This window comes from Ornithorhynchus anatinus, chromosome 1 (genome assembly GCF_004115215.2).
Source record: "Ornithorhynchus anatinus isolate Pmale09 chromosome 1, mOrnAna1.pri.v4, whole genome shotgun sequence".
Lineage (NCBI taxonomy): Eukaryota > Metazoa > Chordata > Mammalia > Monotremata > Ornithorhynchidae > Ornithorhynchus > Ornithorhynchus anatinus.
Window position 1 is genome coordinate 129,924,468 of NC_041728.1, and position 25,961 is coordinate 129,950,428.

The 25,961-nt window shown below is 44.8% G+C and overlaps 1 protein-coding gene across 8 annotated transcripts in view; it reads left to right on the forward strand.

Moving 5' to 3' along the window:
* LRCH3 (leucine rich repeats and calponin homology domain containing 3) overlaps nucleotides 1-25,961 on the forward strand; it is a 138,758-nt gene that overhangs the window by 51,538 nt on the left and 61,259 nt on the right. For all 8 annotated transcript variants that reach the window (XM_029059336.2, XM_029059367.2, XM_029059316.2 and 5 more), the window contains exons 2-3: nucleotides 12,654-12,798; nucleotides 22,746-22,872. In XM_029059336.2, the coding sequence (XP_028915169.1) occupies nucleotides 12,654-12,798; nucleotides 22,746-22,872 (272 nt within the window). The remainder of the gene's footprint in view (nucleotides 1-12,653; nucleotides 12,799-22,745; nucleotides 22,873-25,961) is intronic.

Consider the following 25,961-nt stretch of genomic DNA (forward strand, 5'->3'; position numbering starts at 1 on the left):
ATTTAATAATAATAATAATAATAGTGGTTTTGTTAAGCACTTACTTTGTGCCAGGCCCTGTACTAAGCGCTGGGGTGGATACAAGCAAATTGGGTTGGACACAGTCTCTGTTCCACACAGGGCTCTCAGTCTCAATCCCCATTTTACAGATGAGGTAACTGAGGCCCAGAGAAGTGAAGTGACTTGTCCAAGGTCACACAGCAGACAAGTGGCTGAGCCGGGACTAGAACTCATGATCTCCTGACTCCCAGGACCACGCTTTGTCCACGACGCCATGCTGCTTTTGTGCTCCTTCTGAATGTTTCTTACCAAAAACTAGATCCAGTTTTGTTTTTAACTTATGTAAAAGTGACTTCTCAAATACGATTTTAAAGTAGATAAATGATTAGATCAGCTAAGCAATTTTGGTTTAAAAGCGACCAACAAAACTTTATACTGCTTGAGGGGTTGGGAATTAGGGAAGACTCGTGGTAGGAGACGGGATTTAGACTCTGAATATGAGAAAACCAAAGGTCTGTTGGATCTGAAGAAGGAGGGAGTTCCAGACTAATGGAACAAGCTGAACTAGCAGAGGGAATTGAAAGCGAGGACTAGTTTGGGGGTACCGGCTCCTTCCTCCCTTTCTTGTTGCCAGACTTTCCAGAAGGGTTGAACACATCCAGTGTGTTTACTTCATCTCCACTTTCTCGTCTTGGTTTGTGGTCATATTTTTGTCCCCTTCAATCTCCTTAGATCACGTACTCCAAAGCCCTCAGTGACATTCTCATGGGTGGGTCCAATCGGTGCGTCTTTGTTGACGCTCTCGTCGACCAGTTGGCTGCCTTCAACACTCTGGATCATCCCCTTCTCCTTGGGACACTATTCTCTTTTTTGGTTTGGGCACCTTAGTACTTTCTTGGTTCTCCTGCCTTTTTTCTGCTTTGCCTTCTCCGTTGCCTTCATCAATCAAGCATATTTATTAAACACTTGGAGCAGCGCACTGTAGTAAGCTCTTGGGAGAGTACAGTTTAGCAGAGTTTGTGTGCACATTCCCTGCCCACAATGAGCTTACAGCCTAGAGAGGGAGACAGACGTTAATAGAAATAAATAAATTACAGGTATATGCGTAAGTGTTGTGGGGCTGAGGGAGGGGCAAATAAAGGGAACAAGTCTAAATGCAAGGGCAATGAGGAAGGGTGTGGGAGAAGAGGAAATGAGGGCTTAGGGAAGGCCTCTTGGAGGAAATGTTCCTTCAGTAAGACTTTGAAGCGGGGGAGAGGAATTGTCTGTCTGGTATGTAAAGGGAGGGCGTTCCGGGCCAGAGGCAGGACGTGGGCAAGAGGTTGGCAATGAGGTGGACGAGGTCGAGGTACAGGGAGTAGGTTGGCATTAGAGGAGCGGAGTGTGCAGACTGGGTTGTAGGACAGCAGTGAGGTAAGGTAGGGGGCAAGGTGATGTCCTTGTGGGTTCCTCTTCCATTTCTCATCCGGAAACCAGGGGTGCACCTCTAAGACTCAGTCCTGGGACCCTTGCTTTTCTCCTTTTATGCCAATGGCACCTTTTTATATGTAAGAGCACTGTAGTAAGCGCTTGGGAGAGTACAGTGCAACAGAATTGGTAGACAAATTCCCTCCCCACATTGAGCTTACACCCACTTATTCTCTTGCCCTGACCTCTCCTCTGCTATATAATCCCGCATCTTGTTTTGTCCTCAGGACAGCTCCACACGGATGACCCCACTGGAATGTCATTCAGTCAATCATGGGTATCTATTGAACGCTTCCTGTGTGCAGAGGACTGTACTGAGCACTTGGTAGAGTACAATATAGCAGATTTGGTAGACACAGTCCCTGCCCCAAACGAGCTTACAAAGTTCACCTGTCCTGAACTGAAGTTTTCATCTTCCCTCTCTCCAGTGACAACACCCCTGGCCTCCCAGTCACAACTTTGGTATTGTCCTTGAATCCTCATCCAGTGCTTGGAACAGTGCTTGGCACATTCTAAGCGCTTAACAAATACCATCATTATTGTTGTCATTCTGTCCGCACAGCCATTCTGCCAGTTTTTCCTCTCCTCCCTCTAGACACTACCTTGGTTCAAGTACTTGTCACTTCACAATTCATTCAATAGTATTTATTTATTGAGCGCTTACTCTGTGCAGAACACTGTACTAAGCACTTGGAATGTACATTTGGACTATTGTAGTAACTTCCTCACTCGTCTCCCTAGTAATAATAATTGTGGTAATTGATAAGCACTTATTATGTGCCAAGCACTAATCATTACAAAGCAAGCAGGTTGGACACAGTCCCCGTCCCACCAGGGCCACGCAGCTTAAGTAGGAGGGAGAACAGGGAAAGCATCTCCATTTTGCAGATGAGGAAACGGAGGCACAGAGATGTTAAGTGATTTACCCAAGGGCTCACAGCAGGCAGTTGGCAGAGCCGGGATTAGAACTCGGGTCCTCTCTCTCCCCGGCCCATGCTCTTTCCCCTGGGCTTTGCTGCTTCTCCCTGCCTCAAGGCTTTCATCCATCAGTTCACTATTGCCGGATGATCTTTCTGAATCATTGCTCACACTTGTCTCTTCTCTCCTCAAATCAATCAGTCAATTGTATTTATTGAGTATTTACTGTGTGCAGAGCACTGTACTAAGCACTTGGGAGAGTCTAACAGATACATTCCCTTCCCTCAACAATCTCCTTCCACATCAAGGAAAGAGTTCTTACCTTTGGCCCTGAGCCACTTGCTATGTGCCAGACTCTGAACTATGCCCTGGGGAGGATACAAGCAAATCGGGTTGGACCCAGTCCCTGTCCCACGTGGGGCTCACGGTCTCGATCCCCATTTTACAGATGAGGTAGCTGAGGCCCAGTGAAGTGACTTGCCTAAGGTCACACAGCAGGCAAGTGCCAGAGCCAGGATTAGAACCCAAGACCTTCTGACCCCCAGGCCTGTGTTCTGTCCACTACTCCGTGCTGCTTCTCTGTGAGTTCTCTCCACATTACTTATCAGCTCTTCCCTTCTGCTGCTCTCATCATTGACTCCTCCTTAACCCACTTCTTAGATTGTATCCATCGCTTGCCTTGCTCCCCCTCTGACCTCTTTCCTCTACCCCAGGGCCTGGACCTCCCTTTCCTTCCATACACCTGCCAGACCTCAACCCCCTCCACCTTCAAAACTCATTTCAAACAGCCTCTTCTCCAGCAGGCCTTCCCTGACTAATTTATCACTTCCCCATTTCTTATCTACCCTTCAGCACCCTCTTTCACTTCTATATACGTCGATTACGTCGGAGCTCAGCGTGGGTGAACTGAGTAGGGCCATGTCATTCACGGACGTTTTCTTCACGGTTTCATCTCCTGGCAGTTGGTTGGAACCATACTCTCAGTTGCCGTCTCTCTGACCATCAGCAGTTGCAAATCACCTCTTTTCCGGTACTGGTTAGCCAGCTCCCGGAAAATACTGAGGGATTATTCTTGGAGCATGTTCAATATTTTTCTATCTGTGACCCTTGTTCGAGTGTAACCTCCTTTTAAAACAGGGAACTTAGCCTGTACTTCTGTGGTACTTTCCCAGTGCTTAGTGTGGGAAAAGTAGGCACTCACTAAATATCATTACTTCTACTAGGTATTTGATAGTAATGATAATATTGAGTCATTTTTAATGGCATTTGTTAAGTGCCTACTGTGTGCCAGGCACTTTAGGAAGTACTAGGGTGGATACAAGCCAGTCAGGTTGGACAGTCTAATCACAGTAGTAATCCCCATTTTACAGATCAGGTTACTGAGCCCCAGAGAAGTAATGTGACTTCCCCAAGGTCACCCATGGGAACCCAGGTCCTTTGGACTCCCAGGCTCGTGCTCTATCCACTAGGCCACACTATTTTTGAGCAGGAAACATATCTTGTACTTCTGTTGTACTTCCCCAATGCTTAACGCAAGACACTGCCCTTGGTAAGCACTCACTAAATACCATTACTGCCACCAGATAATAATAAAGATAATGCCTGAGACATTTGTTAAATATTTACTGCGACAAGCACTGTACTTAGCACTGGGGTAGGTACACTCTAATTAGAGCTATCTAAATTCAGAGACGTCATCAATGGGTTGTTAGGCACATTCCCTGCCCACTACAATCTTACAATAATAAATGCTTGTTATGTGCCAAGGACTGTCCTAAGCACTGGGGCAGGTACAATCTGCTTATTTTTATTGTTTTATTATTGTGTTTGTATTTATATTGTGATATTGATCATTATTGTACAGTAATAGTACAATATTTCCTGTACCATTGATTAGAATTCATTTCTAATTCCGGATTTCAGTTTACAACCGCAACAATTGAATTAGACCTATTTTTTTTTTTTTCATTTTGCCATCTCAGGATTCTTTATATACTTAATTGTTATCCAGGTGTTTAACATTTAAACCTATTCGCATGCTTTGTATGTCTCATCAGTTTAGGTCTGCGTGTCTTTTCCTCCATTAGATTGTAAAAATCCCTTGGATTACCACGTTAATCTGAGCATTTATCCTGTGACGCCTGGATTACTCTGTCAGCCTTCTTGCTGACCTCCCTGCCTCCTGTCTCTCCCTACCCCAGTCCATAATTCACTCTGCTGCCCCGATCAGTTTTCTACAGACATGTTCAGGCCTTGTTTCCCCACTCGTCAAGAATCTCCAGTGGTTGCCCATCCACCTCCACGTCAAACAGAAGCTCCTTACCACCGGGTTTAAAGCAGTCCATCACCTTGCCCCCTCCTACCTCACCTTGCTACTCTCCTTCTACAACCCAGCCCGCACACTTCGCTCCTCTAATGCCAACCTGCTCACTGTACCCCTCGATCTCTTCTGTCTTGCCGCCAACCTCTCGCCTACATCGTGCCTCTGCCCCGGAATGCCCTCCCTCTTCATATCTGACAGACAATTCCTCTCTCCCTCCCTCCCCCTTCAGAGCCTTACTGAAGGCACATCTCCTCCAAGAGGCCTTCCCTGAATAAGCCCTCTTTTCCTTTTCTGCCGTTCCCCCCTCCGTCTCCCTGACTCGCTCCCTTTCTTCATCCCCCCTCCCAGCCCCACAGCAGTCATCTTTATAGCTGTAATTTTATTTATATTAATATCTATCTCCCCCTGTAGACTGTTATGGGCAGGGAATATGTCTGTTCTGTTGTTCTATTGTACTCTCCCAAGAGCTTAATATAATCTGTGCACGGGAAATGCTCGATAAGTATGATGAACTGATCTTCTGTCGCTTCTGTTGTGAATACTTTAGTGTTTAATGATGCTGGACTTGAACTTTTATGGTTTGATAAATAGACGAAAAATAATTTTGTATATATTTTTGACATTTGATGGAACAGATTGGGATGAAGTTCTGATACCCACATCTGGTCAGGTTTGTGCAAGATGGGAAGTTTGTTCAGGTTTTGGCTGGAACCGTTTCCTTGTTCCTGTAGCAGATGGAGAGAGTTATATATAAACCACAGATGTGTGCATGGTCCTTAGAAAAGGAGTTGAGCTCCTGTTAATGTTAGGTTGGCATTTACCCTTAGCTTTTCCTGGAACAGATTTGGGCCAAAAGTTTAACTTTCTGGGGAAAAAAAATGTGCTCCAAAAATACGCCTAGCTTGTACCTGCAACCAGCTTTGCCGAAAGCAATGTATCAAATTTGAAATTGGCATAAATAGGTGCCCATTGTTCTTAGGGCACTTGGTATAAGTCCCTACAAATGTTGTTAGGTCATTTTCCAGAATAAGAGATCCTTCACTGATTCTTCACTGACACCCATCTGTTAGTATTTATGGCATGCCCGCTGGGTACAATATACTTTACTAAGTGCTTGGAAAAGTTAAAAAAAAAATGGTAAAGCACTGTTCTAAGTGCTGGAGAGGATACAAAGTGATCAGGTTGTCCCACATGGGGCTCACAGTCTTAATTCCCATTTTACAGATGAGAGAACCGAGGCAAAGAGAAGTTGTGACTTGGCCAAAGTCACACAGCTGACAAGCGGCTGAGCTGGAATTTGAACCCATGACCTCTGACTCCCGAGCTCGTGCTCTTTCCACTGAGCCACGCTGCTTCTCTAAAGGATGATATGCATTCTCTGTCCCAGGAGCACACATTCTGATGAGGGTGACAGCTAGAAAAATATTTTCCAATAGGGTAATCAGAATAAGTAGATTGGTTGGTTGATCCTGTGTCTTTACATAAATCCTGAGGGAGGATATAAGCAAGAAAATAGGTTAGGTAGTATACTGGGATTTAATCAGTTAAGGCTTTTTGGAGGAGGTGAGCTTTTAGTGGGGCTTTGAAGGTGGGGAGAGCTTTGATCTGTCAGATTGGAGGGTAGGTGAAGGAACCCCTTGGGCAGAGTCCGGGCTGGTGGAACTGCATCATCATAATAATTATGGTAAAAGTAATTACGGTATTTGTTAAGTGCTTACTACGTGCCAAGCACTCTTCTAAGCGCTGGGGTGGATAGAAGGTAATCAGTTGTCCCTTGTGGAGCTCAGTCTTAATCCCTATTTTACAGGTGAGGTAACTGAAGCTCAGAGAAGTTAAGTGGCTTGCCCAAGATCACATAGCAGATAAGCAGCAGAGCCGGGATTAGAACCCACATCCTCTGATTCCCAAGCCTGTGCTCTTTTCACTAAGCCACTCTGCGTGTACTAAGCACTGGGGTAGATACAAGTTAGGTTGGGCACAGTCCCTGTCTCACATGGGGCTCACACTCCTAATCCCCATTTTACAGATGAGGTAACTGAGGCCCAGAGAAGAGAAGTGACTTATCCAAGGTCGCACAGCAGACATGTGGTGGAGCTGGGGTTAGAGCCCAGGTCCTTCCAACTCCCAGGCCCGTGCCCTATCCATTAGGCCACCCTGCTTCTCAAACAGGAACAAGGTAGGAGAGTGAGGAGGGAGCTTCAGCTAGAAAGTTGGCTTGGGAGGAGGGAAGAGAGCGAGCTGGAGAGTAGCAGTGAGGAGAGCTGATAGGTAAGATGGGAAGAGTTGGTGGAGAGTCTTGAAGTTGATTGTGAGTTTTTGGCTGATGGAATGGAAAATGGGAATCTGTCACTCAGTCAGTGGTATTTGTTGAGTTAGGTTTTAGCTACTGAGTGCTTACTTGAAGCAGCGTGGCTCAGTGGAAAGAGCCCGGGCTTTGGAGTCAGAGGTCATGGGTTCAACTCCCGCCTCTGCCACTTGTCAGCTGTGTGACTGTGGGCAAGTCACTTCACTTCTCTGTGCCTCAGTTACCTCATCTGTAAAATGGGGGTTAACTGTGAGCCTCATGTGGGACAGCCTGATTACCCTGTATCTACCCCAGCGCTTAGAACGGTGCTCTGCACATAGTAAGCGCTTAACAAATACCAACATTATTATTATGGCGTGCAGAGGACTGCCCTGAGCACTTGGTAGAGCATAGTGACCGCTGGAGGGTTAACGGGAATTACCGAATTCCTTAACTCACATTAGCCTTTGGGATCAGACAATAGGCTTCCGTTCGTTTCAGTAGAAAACTGAAATCGAATCAGAATTTGAAGCCGTATTTCAATCCCTCGCTCAGAACAGTGCCCAGAGCTTAGAGCAGTGCTTGGCATGTAGTAAGCGCTTAAATACCATTTCATTCATTCACTAGTATTTATTGAGCGCTTACTGGGGGCAGAGCACTGTACTAAGCACTTCGAATGTCCAGTTCGGCAACAGATAGAGACGATCTCTGCCCACTAACGGACATCATGGTTAATACAAATTATCGAATTCCTCAATTCAGTCAGTCATATTTATCGAGCGCTTAATGGGCGCCGAGCACTGTACTAAGCACCGGGGAGAGTACAGTGTAGCAGAGTTGGTAGAAACGTTCCCTGCCCACATCGAGCTAATGGTCTAGAGAAGAGCTTATGGTCTGGAGTTTAGACAATAACTCAGTGGTGAATCGGGATCTACAATGGTATCGGAATCAGTATAGGGAATGCACTATCTCCCAAGCCCAAGCTTACCGGTATCCGAGTCATTCGATAGAAAATGATATACTCAGCGTGGGATTTCCGAAGTAATTAATTTCCATTCCCTCAAACAGGTCTTATCTGGGCTGGGAAGCACCTGTCCGTATTTAGAAAGGGAGTTAGTTTGTAGAGTGAGTCAGCTTATGCCAGAGACATTCAGATTTTTTCTTAAAAATAATATGGTCGGGACACCTCCCGAAAGAAGCTGAAACCCAGAACAGCATTCAGGAAGAAACAAGCCCTTTTGTGTCAGGAAATCCGCCAGGCATGAAACTGAATGGTGTCAAATGAGACCTTCCTATTGCTTGCCGTATAAAGGAAAACATTCTAACACAATGTACCGATCCCACATTGGACAATGAGTTCTCAAACCAAAAAAAAAAAAAACCTTGCCATTTTCCTTTCTTTCGGGACCTTTCATTCAGGACAGGAATTCATTTTTCAACTGCGTAAACTAAAGAAATACGCTTGCATGGCCCAGCGGTTTTGGAATAATTTTTGATCTATCTCTGGTAATTTTCACAAAAATTAATATATCACACTGTGCTACATGCAGCTGTCCTTGAAGGGTGCTAAACCCTGGCCTTCTCATTAAATTTGAGGAACTAAGGTACCATGAATCTTCGATACCAGCTAAATTTGCTTAAAGTAGAAGCTAGAGAAACAACAGAACTCGGAGTTTTAGAGGAGACTGGAAATCTAAACACCAGCCCCAACCAGCAGGTCGGAAAGTGAGTGGCTGGAGTGCCGATCTAGGTTCTAAACCTGTTTCCCCCACTTGTCTGCTGTGTGACCTTGGGCAAATCATTCAACTTCTCTGGGTCACAGTTACTTCATCTGTAAATTAGGGATTAAGGCATGGTCCATATCCAGTCCGATTGTATTGTGTTTACCCCAGCACTTAGGAAAGTGCCTGGCACATAGTAAGGGTTTGACAAATACCATTAAAAAAATAAATAAATCACTGTTTCCTGAGCCATCTCAAATCAGTTGGAATGTCATTGCATACTTTTCCATTTGTATCATTTGGTTTATTTGGTGACGAATATTTTGCAAACATTTCAAAAAAGCAAGTAAGCGTAAATGATTGTTTGCTAGACTGTTAATCTTCAGGCCCCTGATGTTCACCGTCTCAGGACACCTATTAGCGACTATTACTATTTTAGATTCTCTTTTAAACTTATATATTATTAAAATCTAGATTTGTGACTTTAAAATGATTTCAGATTTAGATTTTCGACTTCTGTTTGTATAGAACGATTCATCAATCTGATCTCATTGTGGTCACATTTTTGGAGTTTTCTATATGCTTAGATTCATTTGTTCATAAAGGAGTTTTATTCATATTTCAAAAAACATTTTCTGGTGCTAAAATACTCCAAAATCCACTGTGGTATGACATAGTTGGTTATAAAAAGGTGTTCAGCTCACTGTAATAATTGCATTTGTCCTGGTCTCAGAAGATCCCATCACATCACCCATCAATCAATGGTATTTTTTGAGCACTTACACTGTGCAGAGTACTGTACTGAGTGCTTGGGACAGTACAATACAACAGAATTAGCAGACAAGTTTCCTGCCCATAACAAGCTCATCATAGATATTTATAAAGCACTCGTATTATTCAGAACACTGCCCTACGGCCAATAGTGCAAACATTTCAGATGCGAGATCATTTTTCTTGAATTATTAAAGTAACCTTTTTCTTTACTCCACAAAACCCTCTTTGAATGAAATAGCCTTTTCTGCTTGCTTATTCTTTGCGTTGATGAATAAATGAATAGGATGATAAGTGGATTTCGAGTATATTTGGTACTAGCCGATACACAAGTGATACACAGACATTCACGCTGCTTCATCTGATTAAATGTGGTTTCCCTTGGTATTTCAGAATTCAGATGGGTATCTCAATTGACCTGTCAGGGAAATGCCTCATTTTTTATCAAGAAGATAATAGACCTTTTTGTTAGTTTAATATAGCTCCAAAATAGAGGTTCTAAAAGCCAAAATGTTTCTTTAGTTTTGTGGAAAGTTCCTTTATTTATAAACAAGTGTAGCCTTCCTTCAGGTTACTTTACCTCTTGCTTTTTGTCAAATAGCATATTAAGAACGTTACGAGACGTTTGCTTTAAATGGTAAAAGAAGGCATATTTTCCATTAGCTGTTTCATCATATTTTCTTGGCCTGCTCGATGACTTCCTCTTTCAGGAAGTGTGGAGACAAAGCCTTGCAGAATCCCAGCAGAATTTTGTAGAATTTTTGGTATGACCTATAACCCAAGTGACTAATCCGGTCTGTTGATTCATGAATTTGTGTTGTGTTAAGGGGTTCACCGAGTTAGAAGTTTTTTTAGAAAGGCTCTTCAAATTGATCAGATTAATAACTGAATCCCAAAACATAATGGGAACTTTTTTTAGAATTTAGCTTAAATTCTCCGAAACGTCTTTAAGGAAGGAAAGGAAAAATAAGCATTTATTGAAAGGAATCTGGTGAGCTACTAAATGACTTGCCTTTATATTTATAAGCGTATTGTTTATATGAACAAATAGCGTGAGCAGAAAGAATTTGTTCTTAAAAAAGTATTCGGTTCGGTGCCTTGGCTCCTTCCACTTTTTGAATTAAGGTCTCCTGTTTTGCATATTGAATTCTAGTTTGCGAATAAGCAGTTTTTTTATACTTTGTTGAAGATTTACCTTCTGTCCATCGGTTGTACAAATGGTGTAATTTTACATTGCTTCTGTGTGGCTCTGATAAAGTAATTCTTATATAATTTTTTGGTTTTTTATGGTATTTGTTAAGCATTTATTCTGTGCCAGGCAGTATTGTAACTGCTGAGTAGAAACAAGCTAATCAGGTTGGACAGAGTCCCTGTCCCTCATGGAGCTGTCATTCTCAATCCCCATTTTACAGTTGAGGGAAATCTGGCCCAGAGAAGTGAAGTGACTTGCTTAAGGTCATACAGCAGACAGAGGTGGGGTTAGAACCGAGGTCCCTCTGACTCCCAGGTCCGTGCTCTATCTACTTACTAGGCCATGTGTTACCTAATTTATGCACTTATCAAATTTAAGAGAAAGAGCAATTTTACGTCAGGTCGTGGGTATAAGAATCTTACCCCAGTGATTATCCCAGTAGTTTGTGGCTCTTTATAAAACTGAAGGTGGGTTACGACAATTTGACAAGTGGAAGATGGAAATGAAAAGTAAATTTTGTAAAAGCGTAAATGCTTTGATAAGTTGTGGTTTAGGGATCCTCATTCATTCAGTAGTATTTATTGAGTGCTTACTATGTGCAGAGCACTGTACAAAGTGCTTGGAATGTACAATTTGGCAACAGAAAGAGACAATCCTCAGATATCATAACATAGTAAGTGGTCAGTACGAGCCATTGATTGATATTTTATTAGAGAATTACTAGCTTAGCCTAGTGAATAGAGCCTGGATCTAGGAGATAGGGGACCTGTGTTCTAATCCCGTTTCTACTACTTGTCTGCTGCGTGACCTTGGGCAAGTCACTTAAGTTCTCTAAGCATCACTTTCCTCACCTGTCAAATGGAGATTAAGACCGTGAGCCCCACGTGGGACGGGGATTGTGTCCAATCCGATTATCTTGGATCTACAGCAGCGCTTCCTACAGTGCTTGGAACACGTAATAACGAATACTACTATTATTAGCTGGCAATATCTGCAGTGGAAGAAAATAATCCTGGCACCAAGCAGCCTCCTATAACTGGTTGACCAATACATTTTGGGGAAGAGCAGTTTATGAATGATGGAACTGATGGGATACTCATATGATTAAGAGGCCTTCCCCACAGCAGTGTGACTCAGTAGAAAGAACAGGGGTTTGAGAGTCAGAGGACCTGGGTTCCGGCTCTGCCACTTGTCTGCTGTGTGACTTTGAGCAAGCTACTTAACTTCTCTGTGCCTCAGTTACTTCATCTCTAAAATGGAGATTAAGACTGTGAGCCCCACGTGGAATAACCTGATTACCTTGTATCTACTGCAGTGCTTAGAACCGTGCTTGGCACATAGTAAGTGCTTAACAAATACCACAAATACTACTGACTCCTTCCCCCTTCCGTGTCATCTATGCACTTCGATCTATACGCTTTGGTCACTTGGGAGTCACCCCATGGTGTAGTGGATAGAGTGCCGGCCCGGGAGTCAGAGGGTCATGGATTCTAATTCTGGTTCCGCCACTTTCTATTTAGGAAAGCGCCTCAGTTGCCTCATCTGTAAAATAGGGATTGAGACTGTGAGCCCCATGTCAGACAGGGACTGAATCCAACCGATTTTCTTGCATCTACCCTTGCGCTCAGTACAGTGCCTGGTACATAGTAAATGCTAACAAATGCCATAATTATTGTTATTATTTGTAATTCATTTATTTCTTTAAATAAATGTCTGCCTCCCCCTGTAGACTTTGCTCACTGTGGGCAGGGAATGTGTTTATCAACTCTGTTGTACCCTCCAAAGCCCTTAATACAATGATCTGCCCACAGTAAGCTCTCCGTAAACACCAGTGGTTGATGTAATGGGTGCTGGGCTGCTTTCTAAGCTTTTGTCTTTCTTTCAAAACGACAAATCTGTAGTATACCAGCAAAACTATTTCCCTTGAGAGACTAATTTAAAATTTTGAAAAATGTTCCTTTTTTTCCCCCCTTTCAGATTTGTCCCGGAACCGTCTCTCAGAAATTCCCGCAGAAGCGTGTCACTTTGTTTCCCTTGAGAGCCTTAACTTGTACCAAAACTGTATTCGTTATATCCCAGAGGCAATCCTGAACCTTCAAGCTCTAAGTTTCCTAAATATCAGGTAAGAACAATGTTTCACTTTTAAGGAGCAAAATCGAATATCTAGGATTATGTTGTCTTTTCAACTTTATTTTTACCGTTTCTGAATTTGCGCTATCTGTTGGCGTTCTGGCAGTTGCATTCCCTCCAGTCTACTAAAAGCCAGCCCTGTCCCCCTTCAGTTTCTCCTTTCTTTCTTAGAAAACAGTGGCTGGTTGGTTGGGTGCTGCGGCTTTTTTTTTTCTTTCTTTCTCCTTTTTGTTTATTCCATCGCAAAAAACAATCAGATGCCCTTGAGAGTTGTCATAAATGCTCTTGCTCCTACGAGGCTGGCTTTACATTTGGAACATGGAATCTTTCAGGTGGTAGGGTAAGAAGAGCTGAAGACGTGTTTGTGTGTGTGTGTGTACCCCTCCAGAGGGCACAGCCGGAGAGCCCCACAAACAGAGCTGGAGATGCACACTGGCAAGAAGGAGGAGAGAGCAGAAACACAGACCTATCTTAACAAAGAAATGTCACTTCATTCATTCAGTAGTATTTATTGAGTGCTTACGATGTGCAGAGCACTGTACTAAGCGCGTAGAATGTACAGTTCGAGAACAGATAGAGACCATCCCTGCCCAGTGATGGGCTCACAGTCTAAACAGAGGAGACAGAAAGCAAAACAGGACAAAACAAAAACAAGACAATATCATCAAGATAAATAGAATCAGAGAGATATAGACCTCATTAACAAAATAAATAGGGTAATGAGTAGTATATACCAAAGAGCACAGTGCTGAGGGGAAGGGGGGAAGAGCAGAGGATGGGGAGGGAGAGCAGAGGGAAATGGAGGGGATACACCTAAGTACCCCCCCATTAAGGGTATGTCACTCCCCTTCTTAAAAATCTCCAATGGTTGCCTATCAACCTCCGCACGAAACAAAAACTCCTCACTCTAGGCTTCGAGGCTCTCCATCACCTTGGCCCCTCCTACCTCTCCTCCCTTATCTCTTTCTACCGCCCACCCCGCACGCTCCGCTCCTCTGCCCCCCACCTCCTCACCATCCTCCGTTCTCGCCTATCCCGCCGTCGACCCCTGGCCCACGTCCCCCCGCTGTCCCGGAATGTCCTCCCGCCTCACCTCCGCCAAACTAACTCTCTTCCCCTCTTCAAAATCCTACTGAGAGCTCACTTCCTCCAAGAGGCCTTCCCAGACTGAGCTTCCCCTTTTTCCTCTGCTCCTTCTCTGCACCCCCCCCTTCACCTCCCCTCAGCTAAGCCCCCTTTCCCTCTGCTTCTCCCCCTCTCCCTTCCCCTCCCCTCAGCTCTCTGCTAATCTCATATGTATATATTTTATTACCCTATTTATTTTGTTAATGAGATGTACATCCCCTCGATTCTATGTATTGCTATCGTTTTTGTCCATCTATCTTCCCTGATTAGACTGTAAGCCCGTCAAAGGGCAGGGACTGTCTCAATCTGTTGCCGAATTGTACATTCCAAGCGCTTAGTACAGTGCTTTGCACATAGTAAGCACTCAATAAATACTATTGAATGAATGAATAAAGTACCCTTTCTCATCCAGTCGATGAACAGAAGCCAAACTGGAGCAGGAATCGGCCTGTTTCCAGTCCCAGGAGAAAATTACACTCTCCTTGTGCCTCTCGCCTTGGCAGCGGCTGGGTAGGTGAAGGATTAGTTTTTGTCCTCATTTGGGAGAGCGGATGCCTGGGCCTTCTTCAACTTAAGGGTCACGGACATGGGCTAAGTCGGGCCTACGTGAAGTCTGGAGCTGGAGGCCAGAGAAAGGCCCGGTCATGAGTTCTGGAGCTGCAACTGGAGTCAAGCAGTATCTTTCTGCTGTTGCTCTGGATTTGGGCCAGGAAGAGAGTCAAGGAGGAGGGTGGCAAGAGAGATCCTACAGCCAGTGCAGAGGATTGTCCTCTCTCATGGCTCCAGAGCCGCGGGACAATACAGAGACCCCGCCTAGAGAAGCAGCATGGCTTTGTGGAAAGAGCACGGGCTTAGGAGTCAGGAGACCTGAGTTCTAATCCTGGTTCCGCCACGTGTCTGCTGTGTGACCTTGGGCAAGCCACTTCTCTGGGCCTCAGTTACCTCATCTGTAAAGAGGGGATTAACAATAATAATGATGGCATTTAAGTGCTTCGTATGTGCCAAGCACTGTTCTAAGCACTGGGGGAGATACAAGGTTATCAGGTCATCCCAAGTGGGGCTCACGGTCTTCATCCCCATTTGACAGATTAGGGAACTCAGGCACAGAGAAGTGAAGTGACTTGCCCAAAGTCACACAGTTGATTAGTGGCGAAGCCGGGATTAGAACCCATTACTCCCAAGCCCAGGCCCTTTCCACTGAGCCCTGCTGCTTCTCTGTGAGCCCTACGCGGGTCAACGTGATTACCTTGTATCTACCCCATAAGTGGCACATAGCACTTAACAAATACTGTTATTATTATTAACACTGCCCTGAAAGAGCCCAAGTTCCAGGGGACTACAAAGGGACCCGGGCTCTCAAGCTTGGGGCTGGGGCCACCTGCCCTGATTCATCTACTCTAAGGGCAGACTTCGACCCGAGAACTCCAATTTATATACGTGTTTGTCAGTGCATGTGAGCTACAGAAGCAGCGTGGCTTAGTTGAAAAAGCACAGGCTCGGGAGTCAGAGGTCATGGGTTCTAATTCCAGCTCTGCCGCTTGTCAGCTGCTTGACTTTGGGCAAGTCACTTCACTTCTCTGTGCCTCAGTTATCTCCTCTGTAAAAGAGGGATTAAGACTGTGAGCCTCACGTGGGACAACCTGATAACCTTGTATCTCCCCCAGCGCTTAGAACAGTGCTTGGCACATAGTAAGCGGAGAAGCAGCGTGGCTCAGTGGAAAGAGCATGGGCTTTGGAGTCAGGGCTCATGAGTTCGAATCCCAGCTCTGCCACTTGTCGGCTGTGTGACTGTGGGCAAGTCACTTAACTTCTCTGGGCCTCAGTTCCCTCATCTGTAAAATGGGGATGAAGACTGTGAGCCCCACGTGGGACAACCTGATTCCCCTGTGTCTACCCCAGCGCTTAGAACAGTGCTCGGCACATAGTAAGCGCTTAACAAATACCAACATTATTATTAAGTGCTTAACAAATATCATCATCATCATTATTATTTTATTCCTATTTTTCTCCTCATACAACTATGATCCAGAGGCATGTAGCAGGGAAAGTTTTAATTGACCTTTAAGTGTCTGGATGCAGTTATTTGATTTTTAGAGATTTGTTTGGTGAATTTAATGTTCCTTATGGGATACGATGGGATTTTCTAATTTTTGAATTAGGGGTTTGGAGAGTGAGCCCAAAATTCTAGGCAATAGAAGTGTAAATCCTTGTTAGTTGCAGATGTCTGAAGGCAGAAAATAACGAAAGTTTCTGAAATTATGATTTACTATATGATTCTCCATAGATTTTTAGTTGCCCATTCTAAATGATTAATTCGAGTTTTCATATATCCTGTGTGTTTAGGGCTTGCCCATGTAAAGCTTGAAAAATTGGCCTGCTGGGAGGTTCACGTAGCCAGCCCCAGTTAGGATGATAAGATGAGGCTATAGGTTCTGTAGGATTGCAAGATAAATGGACAGCTATTGTAGGAATAGCCTTTAGACTTTAAAAAGAACTTTGTGACTGCAGAAGATAATCTTCATTATTAGTTAAAAATGATAATAGTTCTCCAACTGGAAAAATGAAGAGTTGTATGTTAAGGATATCAGGATCCCCACGGATCTTCTTGACTGCTAATTTCAGACTACTGGCCTACCCTTGATTTTTCTGAAACTTGTTAACTGCAAGGGTAGCCTAACATCCGTCTTTCAGAAACAAAACCAGCGGGACTGTGCTGATGTATGAGTTATGGGGGCACGTCCTGACCATGGAATCATTAAACTCAGTCTTTGAGGAAGTTAAGACGAGGAGCCTACTCAGGAAGCTAGAGACCTCATTTTTTCTTAATCAGTATATTTTTCAGTGCCAGAGGGCACCCACTAAGACCATTTTCTTATCAAGGGCACTTTTGTGATCCAATCAAAAGACCTTTTGAAAGATCAAAAGTAACAGGCAGCAAAAATGAGTAATTTAGGGGTGCTAAGGGTGAGATGTGATGAGAGATTTTCTTTGGTAGCCTTAGGGTTTATAATTTCCGAAGAGAAGATGCCTCTGAAGTAATTTCAGAGAAACGGCTGTTAGAATCCCTGAGTTGAAAGGAGCAGATTGATGCTAACAAGTTTTTCATAAGCAGAAGGTCATGAACTGATGTCGAGGAAACGTCAATCAACTGAGTAAATCAGTTGATTTGGTGACTTAAAGTATAATTGGAATGTGGAACAATCTGCCACAAAGGAAGCAAGTAACATGTCTTTTTGAGATAACAGCTTCAGTCTGAAGAGGAAAATGGAGAATTAAAGGATAAAACTAGCAGCTAGATTGGTAAAGTGCGTAAAAACACAAACAGATTGAAATTTTGGAAGCAAAAAAAATGAGCAGAACATAATTTCAAGATTTGAAAGTTGTTTTAAAGTGTTCACTTTTGGGGGAAGCCAGATTAATGTAATATGTCATGGCAAACTTACATTACAGCTCCACTTCCTTCTCTTGCCACCTTCTATTTAAAACTGACTTACCAGTTATCTTCAGTCTCTTCAATCTTCCATAGTGTTTAGTGTTGTCTTAAAAACCCCACAATAGACGTTTGAATCAGCCTGGCAGAAGGAGAATGAAATGCAGCAAGAACTCAGGGACGCTTACGCTAATCAATTTAGCTTGTGACAAGTGGGAAGAAGTAGAGCAGGATTGTATCGACCCATTCCTGTAAATGACAGATTGACAGATAACCACCCCCAGGTTACTCCCCAGAAATGATATTGATTATTTTCAAGGGTGCTCTTGGAAGCAGAGTATTCAGAGAGCAAAGTGAAAAAGGGAGACAAAGAGGGGGCTGAGGAGAAAGGGAGTGGTCATGGAGAAGGAGGAGGGAGGGGAGAAGGAGAAGAAAGAGAAGCAATGTGACCTAGTGGATAGAGCACGGGTCTGGGAGTCAGAAGGACCTGGGTTCTAATCTCTGCTCCGCCACATGTCTGCTGTGCAAACTTGGGCAAGTCACTTCACTTCTCTGGACCTCAGTTACCTCATCTGGAAAATGGAGATAAAGACTGTAAGCCCCATGTGGAACAGAGACGGTGTCCAACCTGATTAATTTGTAAAACTTATTGGAATAAATGATTTCCAGATTTCCTGCCTTAGAAAATCAAGAACCTATTCATAAATCCGCCGGCACACATTCTTAAGATAAAAATAGGGCGCCTGATTGCTGATGATAAATAAAATTGCTTCTTTGGAAGTAAATAATCAGGAAACATATAGTTCCCCAAGTCTGCATGCCAGCTCAAGGAAGCAGTTGTATTTGTTGCCAATATAGTAAGTATCAACATTTATGACTAATACGATGAAGGCTGGTTTTAATTAGAAAACATCACAGAAGGAAGAGAATATAGGTATAATGTCTAGCTGTACTTAGAATTATCATCTTCTGTTTACTCTTCCCTTAGGGTTGGTTTTGGTAAAAAGTATATTACTTCTTTTGTTAGTAGATAATAATTAGGGTATTGGTTTTTAGGGTTGTACCCAATTTAATTTGATTGCTCTAGCTAATTTTTTTTTAAAAATCAGGTTAAAATCTTGGGCAAGTCACTTCACTTCTCTGGACCTCACTTACCTCATCTGGAAAATGGGGATTAAGACTGTGAGCCCCATGTGAAACAGAGACTGTGTCCAACCTGATTAATTTGTACCTACTCAAGCGGCTGACACGTAGTAAATGCTTAACAAATACCAAAAGGAGAGAGGAAGGGAAGGAGGCAGGCAGGGTAGGAGGAGGAAATGGGTGGAAAGGGAAGGGAGAGAAAGACCAAAGGAGCATCGTCTTTGCTGTGTGGCCATCTTTTCTACTCCTCCTCTTCCTCCTTCTCCTCCTCCTCGCCTTCCTCCGCTGGATCAGAGGCTCTTCTCTGGCCCAGAAGTTTTTGAAGACCAGCTGTCCTTCTGCCTCGACAACTAAGAAGGTCTTCCAGAAGCACAGCGGTCGTGCCCGTCAGCAGCGGCCGGAGTCTTTGCCTAGGTCAGGCCAGCTGACTTTGGAGCCATTGTGCCCCGAAGCGGGCCTGGAGCGGCTCAGTTATCACAGTCCCTTGGGGTGTTAGTAGCTGCTGTTGGGATTCCAGATGATTGAGCCCCTGCCTTATCCCAGCTGGGTGCCCCCGCCTGTCCAGGCAAACCAGGGTGAGGCAGGGGGTAGAAGGGGAAGCCATCATCTTTCCTCCAACTTCTGTTTGCCTCCACGGCGAAAAGCAGACTCCTCCAAAAACTCTGGGGGTAAAGGCATTGGTTTTGCTCCCCCAGTGCTCATCCCTTGAGAGCAAAGGTCCCCCTCACCTCCAGGATGGTGATTGACACTTATGCCCTGTTGCCGGGGACAGGTTCTTTCGGAATCGGCACGGCGAGAGAGAGAGAGAGAGAGAGGCCGGGGATGGAAAACCTGAGATTTGTATAGAATTTATTCTGCGGAATTGAATTAATTATTCAGATGCGACAAATCGGCCTTCCCTTTTGGGAGAAATATGGTGTTAAAGCTTCCCTAACGGGAGGAATACACTGGTATGTTACTTAATAATAATAATGTTGGTATTTGTTAAGCGCTTACTATGTGCCGAGCACTGTTCTAAGCACCGGGGTAGACACAGGGGAATCAGGTTGTCCCACGTGGGGCTCACAGTCTTAATCCCCATTTTACAGATGAGGGAACTGAGGCACAGAGAAGTTAAGTGACTTGCCCACAGTCACACAGCTGACAAGTGGCAGAGCTGGGATTCGAACTCATGACCTCTGACTCCACAGCCCACGCTCTTTCCACTGAGCCACGCTGCTTACTTGCGTGTGGCCGGACACCCGAGCCCACTTATGATTTATTTACAACGTGGTGAGTCAGCTGGCTCCCACCATGTGCTCGCCCCACCCAGGAGGAATCCACCTTTGCGTTAAATACACTTATGTGTTAAACATTAATGAGTTACATACACTTACGGGTTACATACATTTATGAGTTACGTACACTTATGCGCTAAACCCAGTTTTGCGTTACCCACTTATGTGTTACTCGCACTTGGTGAGGCGGCTAGCTCTCGCCCTGTTCACGTCCCACTCGGGAGGCACCCGCTTAGACATCAAATCCACTTACGTGCTACTCGCACTCGGTGAGGCGGCTAGCTCCCACCATATTCACGTCCCACTGGGGAGGCACCCACTTAGACATCAAATCCATTTAAACGTTACGTACCCATGGTGAAGCCTCTGGCTTCCAACCCCACGAGCGCTCAGCAGGACGGGACACTCACCCATCCCACGGCTCCTAACTCGGTGCAGGCAGAGCGGCCTTCTCACGCTCTGGACAGAGGCGACCTGCAGCCGGCTGCTTCAAGTCCCCTTCCTCTGCCCAGAAGGGTAGAGGCGGCAGGTATTTATCACCTCTGCCCTTAGGCCATTCCGGCTTCCGGCCTCAGTGTATCCAATCTGCCCTCCCCCCTTCTCCATTCCTAATTTGATTGGCACGGGGGCGAGGGACACCTTCTGTATTCCCAGCTTGGACTGTCAAGCTGGCAGTTTCGGTTGTGGGGGTGCTATTCCACCCTCACTTCCGAGTTCCGCCTGCTGGCTCAGGAGGTCACGAGATAGCATTTGACCTTGAGATGGCCGGTACCCCAGGGTCACCTTGAGACATGCCCAGATAGGGTTTAGGGTTTATAGTCCACTCTTCCCCCGACCACCTAGATGAAGCTTTCCAGAAAGAGGAGCAGGTCGATTACTGGCCCGAACCATCGCATTTCAGAGTGCAGTGGGCTCAGTCCACTTCCTCATGGATTTGATTGCTTTCTTTTAAATCTGTTGGGAAAGGATAAAATAAAACTTATTGGAATAAATGATTTCCAGATTTCCTGCCTTAGAAAATCAAGAACCTATTCATAAATCCGTCGCACACATTCTTAAGATAAAAATAGGGTGCCTGATTGCTGATGATGAATGAAATTGCTTCTTTGGAAGTAAATAATCAGGAAACATATAGTTCCCCAAGTCTGCATGCCAGCTCAAGGAAGCAGGTGTATTTGTTGCCAATATAATAAGTATCAACATTTATTACTAATACGATGAAGGCTGGTTTTAATTAGAAAAAGTCACAGAAGGAAGAGAGTATTTATAGGTATAATGTCTAGCTGTACTTAGAATTATCATCTTCTATTTATCCTTCCCTTAGGGTTGGTTTTGGTAAAAAGTATATTACCTCTTTTGTTAGTAGATAATAATTAGGGTATTGGTTTTTAGGGTTGTACCCAATTTAATTTGATTGCTCTGGCTGATTTTTTTAAAAAATCAGGTTAAAATTTTTCCCCCTCCAAAAAACTCCCCAAATTCATTTATTTTAAATTGTTTTTGTTTAAATGCATTTTAGCAATGAAAATGTTCAACCAATTTACAAATCCATTGTAATTCTGCTGCTTTTTGGGAGAGAGTCAAGGGTGGAGACGCGCGTTTACTGCGTGGAAGGCGGCAGTGGTCAACCATTTCTGTAATTTTACCAAGAAAACTCTATGGATATACTACCAAAACGATTGCAGAAGGAGAACGGGGTGTTCTGGAAGAGATGTGTCCGTGGTGTCACTGTGGGTCGGGAACAACTTGACAGCATAAGACAAGACAAACGCAAATGTGTGATGAGTTGTCACTGTCTTAGAATTGACATTTTGTTTTCTTATGTGACCTCTGGAAGATTCGAACATTTTTCAGTGTACCATATATATTTCTTGGAGATTTTCCTCCACCTCACCCACTACATTTTTCCTAACACAGCCACCTATGGTCAGTATTTGTTTATCTGTTATGTGAGAGCCTTCGTTCTTCTCACCTCAAAACAAATATTTGCATATGGATATTGGATTGGCACTGGAGTCTAGTACTCTAAACGAAATATTCTTTGTTATTTGTATACCAGCAGATGATTGTGATGTCATACATTCATTTATCCATTTTCCTTATTAGCAAAAGCCAGGAAAGAGTGGAATTAATGCAGAAATCACCACCGTGTTTATACTATGAAATGGGACTCAGAAATATTCAATTCAAGTTAAATGTTAATTTTGGAATTCAGACATGATTTTTGTACTCTGATGAAGAAGAAACAAAATGCAGTATTATCACCTGGATAACTGGGGAACTGAACCACATGCCTAGGGCCACCTAGCCCCTAGAAGAAACAGGGAAGGCCTGAGTTGGCTTAGGCAAGCTGTCAGGTTGTCCCATGTAGGGCTTCCAGTCTTAATCCCCATTTTCCAGATGAGGTAACTGAGGCAAAGAGAATAAAGCGACTTGCCCCAGGTCACACAGCAGACTAGCGGCGGAGCCGGGATTAGAACCCACGTCCTCTGACTCCCAAGCCCCTGCTCTTGCCACTAGGTCATGCTCCTTCTGGGGCAACTCCTTTCTGGCCCATGGCACTGTGTCATATCTTCAGCACGGTGCCATGCTCAAGGACGCCATCAGAAAGACCTGCCCGTAAACCACTTTTCCATGGACTTCCTAACGTGCTTACACTCCTGCCCCCCACAGCTGCTCAGTACACTGTTCACCTCAGTGGGAACAGGACAAGAGAGGATGAGTATTGCTGTGCCGACCCCCGGCACTGTCGTCAATCCTGGTGAGTGAGGGGATTCTGCACCAGGGCCAATACTTATCCGTCCAGTCTCCACCGGAGACTCCATCATCATAATAGTTATACGGTGTACCTGCTCTGTATTCTTCTCTGAGTTTGTGGTATTCAGTAGGTGCAAAAGGGAAAAGCCTTTCATGTTCTGGTATTCTCTGACTGCCTTTTTTTTTTTTTCCTTCTTACCCATTTAGTCGAAACCAGCTTTCAACGCTGCCAGTACACATGTGTAATTTGCCACTGAAAGTCTTAATTGCTAGCAATAATAAACTGGTCTCACTTCCGGAAGAAATTGGGCAACTCAGACATTTGACAGAGCTTGTAAGTTAATCTTTTTGGTTTTTTATTGTTACTGCCGTCTATTTTCAGAGTTGTAACGCTTATAAATCTACCGACGGGATTTGATTTTTTTCCTAATAACTAAAATCTGCCATTTCCTCTCTATCCAAGCACTTCTCTTGTCCCACCTAGACTGTGCATCATCCTCTTCACTTATCTTCCTGCCTCCTGTCTTTCCCCACTCCGGGACATTCTTTGCTGCCCGATCATTTTTCTATAAAAGTTTAGTCTATGTCTCCCCACTCCTTTAGAACCTCCAGTGGTCGCCCATCCACCTCCACATCAAACGGAGACTCCTTACCATCAGCTTTGAAGCACTCAGTTGGCTCGCCCCCCTCCTGCCTAACCTCACCGATTTCCTACTACGACCCAATCCCCACACTTTGCTCCTCTAACGCCAACTCACTGTACCTCGATCTCATCTGTGTCACCAACAGCCCCCTTACCCACATCCTCTTTCTGGCCTGGAAATCCCTCCCCCTTCATATACCACAGCCCATTACTGCGCCCACCTTCCGACTCTTATTCAAATCACATCTCCTCTAAGAGACCTTTCCCATTTAAGTTTTCTTTCCTCTACTCCTCCTCCCTTCTCCGTCGCCTACGAGCTTGGAGTGTGGCTCAGTGGACAGAGCACGGGCTTGGGAGTCACAGAGGTCGTGGGTTCTAATCCCGGCTCTGCCACTTATCGGCTGTGTGACTTTGGGCAAGTCACTTAACTTTTCTGTGCCTCAGTTACCTCATCTACAAAATGGGGACTAAAACTATGAGCCCCATGTGGGACCTGATTACCCTTTATGTACCCCAGCACTTAGAACAGTGCTTGGCACATAGTAAGTGCTTAACAAATACCATTATTATTATTATTATTATTATCTGTACCCTTTAAGCATTTGATTTTTACCCCACCCTCAGCTCACAGTATTTATGTAAATGTATTTAATGTTCATCCCCCTCTCTAAACTGTAATCTCTTTGTGGTCAGAGAATGTGTCTACCGACTGTATTATATTGTTCTCTCCCAAGCAGTTAGTACAGTTCTCTGCACATAGTAAGCACTCAATAAATATCATTGGTTGATTGAAATAATACTTCTCCAGCTCCTGGATCTTCCAAACTCTGCTCTTCAAGTATTTTAAAGCTGTATGACAGTTGTTCTGCTTCTTAAGCCTGTAGGGATACATCTGATGGATTTTTCTTTTTTCCTCCAGCTATTTTGATTTTATAAATTGTGAGCCCAACTTTCCAGAGGCTTCTTCTGAGCCTCCCTTGCATTAGAGTCCTGCTCAGGTCCTCGTCAGCCTTTGTACGCCAAACCCACGGCCAGCTCAGTTAGGATCAAGTCGCCCCGTGGTGAGCTTGGACCGGGCTCGGCCAGGCCCCGGTCCTCAGAAATCCCCCATTTTGGCCATTCAACGAGAAGAGAGCCCTCCGAAAGTAAAACGGGCTCAGCACTTCAGGATCAGCAATGCTCCATGCAGCGGCGCCCCGGGAAGTGAACTCTAGGTCATTTTTGGTTGCGCTCAACTGACTTTTGGTTCGGGGGTGCCCAGGCATCTCTCAGGGCCAGACCAAACTGGGCTGCCACTTGGAATCAATCAGCGACTCAGTTATCCTTTTGGAGCACTTACTCTGTGCAGAACACTGTACCAAGTGATTGGGAGAGGACGGTAGAGCACGTAGGCAGGATTCCTACCTCTAACTCCTTACAGTCCTTACAGAGAAGCAGTGTGGCTTAGTGGAAAGAGCCCAGGCTTTGAAGTCAGAGGATGTGGGTTCTAATGCCGCCTCCGCCGCTTGTCTGCTGTGTGACCTTGGGCAAGCCACTTCAGTTCTCTGTGCCTCCGTTACCTCATCTGTCAAATGGGGATTGAAACTGTGAGCCCCATGTGGGACAACCTCATTGCCTTGTATCTACCCCAGAGCTAAGAACAGTGCTTGGCAAAAAGTAAGCGCTTAACATATACCATAATTATTATTATTTTTGCAGTCTAGCAGGGAGACAGATCAGCCCAGTGGTTTTAGGGGCTGGGACCAGTTTAGACCAAGGCTGGCCAGGCCCTAGATCAGTAGCGTGGCTCAGTGGAAAGACCCCGGGCTTGGGAGTCAGAGGTCATGGGTTCCAATCCCGGCTCTGCCACTTGGCAGTTGTGTGACTGTGGACAAGTCACTTCACTTCTCTGTGCCTCAGTTACCTCATCTGTAAAATGGGGATTAAGACTGTGAGCCTCACGTGGGACAACCTGATTACCCTATATCTCCCCCAGCGCTTAGAACAGTGCTCTGCACAGTACACGCTTAACAAATACCAACATTATTATTATTATATACCCCAGTGTATACTGAACTCTGTTGGGGCAACTCAGCAGCACACCCAACCCACTCAGAGGATTCCAGGCCCAGTGGATTGGTCGCTGGGAACGCCTACTATATCCTTGTGACCCTGGACCACCAAGGGAATACAACAGCATGTGTATTCACCCTTGGATGCAAGCTAGGATATACTTTCAGCCCAGGTCACCTTTGCGCACACTCTCCTATTTCTCCAAATCCCTCCTCCTTCATATCAACAGACCACCTATTTTCCCATCTCAAAGTTCAGCTAAAAGTATATCTCCTCCAGAACACCTTCCCTGACTAATCTCTGCATCCTGTTTTCCCTACGTACTGTCAAGTGTACTCGTGCGCCTGAGTCCATATCCCCTTAAACACTTGGGTCTCCCCCTCTCTCCCCCCCCCCCCCCCCCCCCCCCCCCCCCCCCCGTAAGCCACAACCTTTATGTACATATTTGAATTCTAGGTCGGTCCCCCCACCTGTAATGTCTTTTCATGTCTGTCTCCCCTGACTGGAGTTTAAGATCTCTGAGGGATCGTGTCTCCTACCTTACTTTGTTGTACTTTCACAAGCGCTTAGTTCATTCATTCATTCAATAGTATTTATTGAGCACTTACTATGTGCAGAGCACTGTACTAAAGCACTTGGAATGTACAAATCGGCAACAGGTAGAGACAGTCCCTGCCCTTTGACGGGCTTACAGTCTAATCGGGGGAGACAGGCAAGACAAGAACAGT